The sequence below is a fragment of the Loxodonta africana genome, chromosome 3 (assembly GCF_030014295.1).
Source record: "Loxodonta africana isolate mLoxAfr1 chromosome 3, mLoxAfr1.hap2, whole genome shotgun sequence".
Lineage (NCBI taxonomy): Eukaryota > Metazoa > Chordata > Mammalia > Proboscidea > Elephantidae > Loxodonta > Loxodonta africana.
In genome coordinates this window covers 84861965-84867375 of record NC_087344.1, presented here as the reverse complement: position 1 = coordinate 84867375, position 5411 = coordinate 84861965, and the positions used below count along the sequence as shown (strand labels likewise).

Genomic DNA, 5411 nt, shown 5'->3' with positions numbered 1-5411 from the left:
ATGTACTATGCCTTTTACTAGGCCTACTATATGCATTTCCTAATGCAATTTTACAAACTTTTGCCTGGTGACTCCCAAGGAGGCTCACCCCTTGTGGCAACCCAAGGTCCTTAACAAGACTCATCCACTGTCTCCCCAGACCACTCCCCCAAGTCACCAGCCACCACACAAGCCCAAGGGGGGGTTTCTTTCTTCTTCTTCTTTTCTTTTTTCTTTTTTTATTAAATCAACTTTAATTAAAAAAAAAAAAAAAGCCCAATGAGCCCTAAGTTTCCAGATGGTGGGGCAGACACGAAGGTCCAGTATCTCCTTGAAAAGTCAGGAGTCCCTGGTGCTGTTTGTCTCAGAACTCTTGAAAGCTGTCCTCGGGCCCTGGGAACTGGACAGCTAGGTGTGTCTGTGTGGAAGGGGAGCTCTAGCCCAGTAAGAAACTGAGGACAGACATATATGGGGGGGGGGGGGACAAACTTGTGGAGAAATGAAGGAAAGATAGTGAAGGAGTCATGAATCCAGGAGCCTGACTCAACTATGTTCACAGTACCCTCCCCCTCTCATTTAGCCCCTCCTTTGGCCTCATTCTTCTGGGTCTTTCCCAGACCCAGCCTCAACCCTTCTGTATTCTGTCAATCTCTGTCCCTGCCCCAGGCTCAATTATTCAGGGCAAGGGGTAGGAGTTGGGGTGGGGGTGGGGGACACAAATATATGAAGAAGGAAAGGCAGGGTTGGAGAGAAGTTAGCGGAGGCGTAAAGTTCTGTAAACTCTGTGTTATAAAAACGTGTTGTTATGAGGAGGTCGAAGGAAGGATTCGGTTTGAGATCTCAGTTCTGGCTTCTGAAGGCTTGGAACTCACCAGGAAACCCGGGGTGGGGGTCCAGCTCCGGGACATGGAGCTCATAGCGCTGGGGAGTAAGGGGTGCACAGGTGGGAGCTCACAGTGGAGGAACTAAGGGTTCACAAATGGGAGGGGTGCTTCGGCCCGTCGGAGAGATGGTGGGAGTCTCCCCAGGGCAGAGGATTTAACAGGTGTGCTCAGTCCAAGTGGCAGAGATGAGAAACCCATAGGAAGTGCTCCAAGCCAAGGCGGCAGAGATGGGTGGCGCTCCAGGCAGCGCTCCAGTCCTGGGACGGGGGCGGGGGAGAACCCACAGGCGCGCACCAGCCCTCGGGAAAGAGGCTCACAGGTAGCGCTCCAGCCCCGGCGCGAAGCCCGGCTGCCTCAGGTAAGCCCCTCCCGGGCTGAGCGGGCCGAGCGCGGCCGCCGGCCCGGCCAAGGCCAACAGCGGCTCTGCGGGAAGCGGACCGGGGCCAGGCCGCGTCGGCGGCAGCCCTAGGCGGCCCGGGGCCTGCGTGTAGAGCGGCGGGCTGGCGGCCGAGTAGACGGCGGCTGGCGGCGGGGAGGCGGCGGCCGAGCAGGGCGGGAAGGCGGCGCCGGCGTCGAGCTCGGGGGTGCCCAGCGCCGCCAGCTCGGGCGGCAGGCTCACCAGGCTGTCGACGCTGAAGAGGCGCGCGGGCGGCGCGGGGCCCGGGGCGGCGGGGGACGGCGGCGCCAGCAGCCCGGGGCCGGGGGGCGCGGGGGCGGGCGGCGCGGGCCCGTAGGGCGCGTAGGGGAAGGGCAGCGGGCTGGGCCCCGGCGGCGCGGCCGGCAGGGCGGGCAGCTCGGCGCGCTTGAAGCGCTTGCGGCGCCGCAGGAAGCTGCCGTTGTCGAACATGTCGGCGGCCGCCGGGTCGAGCGTCCAGTAGTTGCCCTTGCCCGGGTTGCCCGGCTCGCGGGGCACCTTGACGAAGCAGTCGTTGAGCGTGAGGTTGTGGCGGATGCTGTTCTGCCATTTGCGCGAGCTGTCGCGGTAGAAGGCAAAGCGCTCGGTGATGAAGCGGTAGATGGCGGCCAGCGTGAGGCGGCGGCCCGGGGCGTGCGCCAGCGCCATGGCGATGAGCGCGATGTACGAGTAGGGCGGCTTCCCGCGCTGCAGGGGCCGCCGCCGCCGCCGCCCCGGGCCCGGCGCCGACTCCGTCTCCCCGCGGCCCGCCGCTGCCTCCTCGGGTTCCGGCCCCGGCTCGGCTCCGGCGAGCGGCGACGGCGGCGGCCCCGACGGCGCGACCGAGGGCAGGGCTGGGAAGCCCGAGAAAGCGGCGGGCGGATCCATGTGGCTGTGCCCAGTCGTCGGGATGCGGCAGCCCCTTCCCGCGCGGCTCCCGGAGAGCAGGGACCGCTGAATCGCCTTATATGGACACTGACCCCCACCACCAGGGGAGAGGGTTCGGACCTCAACCTCGGCTTCTCTGCTGACCAGCACCTCCCCCCTAATTTGCTCTTCCAACCCTCTTCCTGTGTTCACAGTACCGGGTCCCTCATTTCGCCCCTCCTTCGGCCTCATCCCTTTGAGTTAGTCCCAACCTCCTGCCTTCTCCACCGCCATTCAGCCAGTCCCTTCCCCCTGCACATCCACCACTCGATCAGCCCCCTCCCCACTGGGCCAGTCCTAATCACTAGCACACGCATTTTGCTCACTCTCCCAGCCTCCTCCCCATTTTGCTCCTCCCAGTTAAGTACAGTCCCCTCCATCCTCCTCTCCCAGCAGTCTCCCTGTCCTTCCATCTCCAGAGCCGACCCCAGCTGGGGCAGAGATGAGGACCACCTCCCAGCCGTTTGAGACCTATGGCTAGTCAGGGAGGCATCAGGCCAACCTCAGGCATAAGGGAACTTTGGCGGAGGAAATGGAGAGGGTAGGGGTTGGGGAGGGAAGGGCGGAGTGAGGCCAGTTTTGCCCATGGTAGAATGTTTGGCAGCTCCATATCAGGGCCACCTTCTCCTCTCTCTGCTGTCTCCCCAGTACCCCTGCCCTGCCCAGGCCACTTGTGAGCATTCTTTGAAAAAACAAAATCGTGAAAAGTGGTCCAACTAGCAGATTTGGAAACCAGAGCACAGACCACTTTAAATGGAGAATCCCAGAAAATCCAGAACTTGGAGCTGCCCTTCCCAGCTGCCTCTTCTTCACAGCCCTTTTGTTGTTCTAGAAAGCTGTGCTCCCCTTCTCTCTCTCTCTCTGACACACACACACACACACACACACACACACACACAGGGAAAATGCACAAAATACAGGCCCCACACAGCCTCCGGAGTTTCAAGGAGTAGTTACCAGTACAGGAATGGGTCATAAGACAGCTGCTTACTGACCCAGAAACACCACACCGACATTTCCTTGTCGATAGAGAGTCTTGGCAATTTTTATTTAAAAATTCAGTCTGGGAAGGGTGTCTACTTTTGTGGATGGAGGGGAAAACCTAAGAGAGTCTAGGTGGGGTGGGGTAAATTTTTTACATAAAAGAGTAGATCTGTGTTGCTCTGGGAAACACCACCCACTACCACTGTCCAGGGGTGATGCTTCTCTGAGCCTATTTCAGGAAACCTCCAAAGTGACAGGAGAGACCCAGCACTGGCTTTGAGGGAAAGAAAGGTGGTGGCAGAGCGGTGGAGGAGCCTTGTTAAAGGAGCCCTGTCTTCTGGACAGGATAACCTGGAAACCTCAGGCAAATCAAGGAGCTTGTGTGGAGTGGGGCTGAGAGTATAGAAGGCAAGGGAGATGCCGAATGTGCAAAATTTAAGGGGGCACTTACTCTCAGAGTAGTGCTAGTGTGGGGTCACCACTTCAGAGCAAGTGCCTCCTTAAATTTTGGGACCTAGATGCCTAGCTTGCCTCACCCTAGTCCTGGGCCTATTGTGTAGTGTCCCTGTTTTCAGAGGATAAAAGGAGGCCTTTGTCCAAGGGCTTCAAAATCCTTCAAAATCCCTCTGTCCCACTCTCCAAGATCTCAGATCGTATCTCATTCTCAGCTGATAATATAACCAAAACCAAAAACCAAACCCGTTGCCGTTGACTCAATTCGGACTTATAGTGACCCTATAGGACAGAGTAGAACTGCCCCCATAGAGTTTCCAAGGAGCGCCTGGTGGATTTGTACTGCTGACCTTTTGGTTAGCAGCCATAGCACTTAAACCACTACGCCACCAGGGTTTCCAATAATATAACAGCCACCATTTTATATGTGGTAATATATGTATTATTTCACTTAAGTCTCAACAACCCTATGAGGTAGGTACTGTTATTATCCCCATTTTGCAGATGAGGAAACTAATGTTGTGAGAGACTTACTAACACATAACTAGTAAGTGGCCGAGCTGGCATTAAACCTGGAGTTCAGAGCACTGGCACCACTGCTCTTCTAAGAACGTATTTTAAAGCTGAGACTTTAGAAATCATTTACTCTGGAGTCCTCCCTGCTCCCACAACTCCAGCTGTGAAGGCTGGTTCCTAGCCTCCCCATGACCTCCGGGTCAGCATATCCAAGTGCCCACTGGACACTGCCACATGGATATTTCAAGGCATCTCAAACCCAGAATGACCTAAATGAAATTCATCTCTCCTTCCGCCCAGTGCACCCTTCTACCCCAACCTGCTCCTCTCCCTGCATTCCAGATTTCAGCAAATGGACCCCCATCTCTGGACCACCTACATCAGAAATGTGAACTTCATCTTGGGCCCCTCATCCCCAACATCTTAGCAATCACTAAGCCCTGTCAACTCCACAACGATCCCAACCCATCCCTCCTTCAATTTTCACGGCCTCAGTTCAGCTGACATAATTCTCCAAGCGCTTCTGTGCCAGGCGCTTTGCCAGTCTCAAGGCAAGACAGAGCGGAAGGCAATCACGACCTGGTGGACAGCTGGACACACCAACAATTACAAACTGCAAGAAAGGTGAGTAGAGGGGTCTGTGGAAGCACGGAGAAAGAGAATGACCCTTGGAGTTCTAGAGACAACTCCCACCCCACGGCAATGAAGAGCCTGCAGCTTATACTCAAGCAGGCCCTGCCTCAGTATCCTCTCACCCTTCCCCCCATGCGTTCTACTGCCTGAGCACAGACCACACCAAACACGAGCTAGTGCAATCACAGCGAACAGCTCCCCAAAGAAGAAGGCGACACAGGTAGCTGCAGCAGCAGGGAATTCAGCTCCAAGAGCTGAGTGACTTGGGCCAGTGACTCATTTGTGTCTCAGTTTTCTCACCTGCCAAATGGGGGTAATAATGGTCCTTCTTAGCATTGTTATGAGGTTCAAATGAGATTGTGTATGATGGTATCTGGCTCAGGAGTGGCACTTGGAAACTGTTGTTGTTAGTTGCCACTGAGTCAATTCCGACTCGTGGCAGCCCCGTGTGTGCAGAGTAGAACTGTGAGCCATACAGTTTTCAAGGCTATGATCTTTCAGAAACAGATCACCAGGCCTTACTTTCGAGGTGCCTCTTGGTGGGTCTGAACCACCAACCTTTTGGTTAGTAGTCCGGCATTTAACCACTTGTGCCACCCAGGAACTCTGCATTTGGTAATAGGGGCTATTTTTCTACTGGT

The 5411-nt window shown here is 56.1% G+C and overlaps 1 protein-coding gene across 1 annotated transcript; it reads right to left on the bottom strand.

Moving 5' to 3' along the window:
- Positions 1-1104: 1104 nt before the first annotated feature.
- On the bottom strand, positions 1105-2145 carry FOXE3 (forkhead box E3). The gene has a single exon (XM_010591334.3). It carries the CDS (start codon positions 2143-2145, stop codon positions 1177-1179), a length of 969 nt encoding a protein of 322 aa, XP_010589636.3. The 3' UTR covers positions 1105-1176.
- Positions 2146-5411: the final 3266 nt, after the last annotated feature.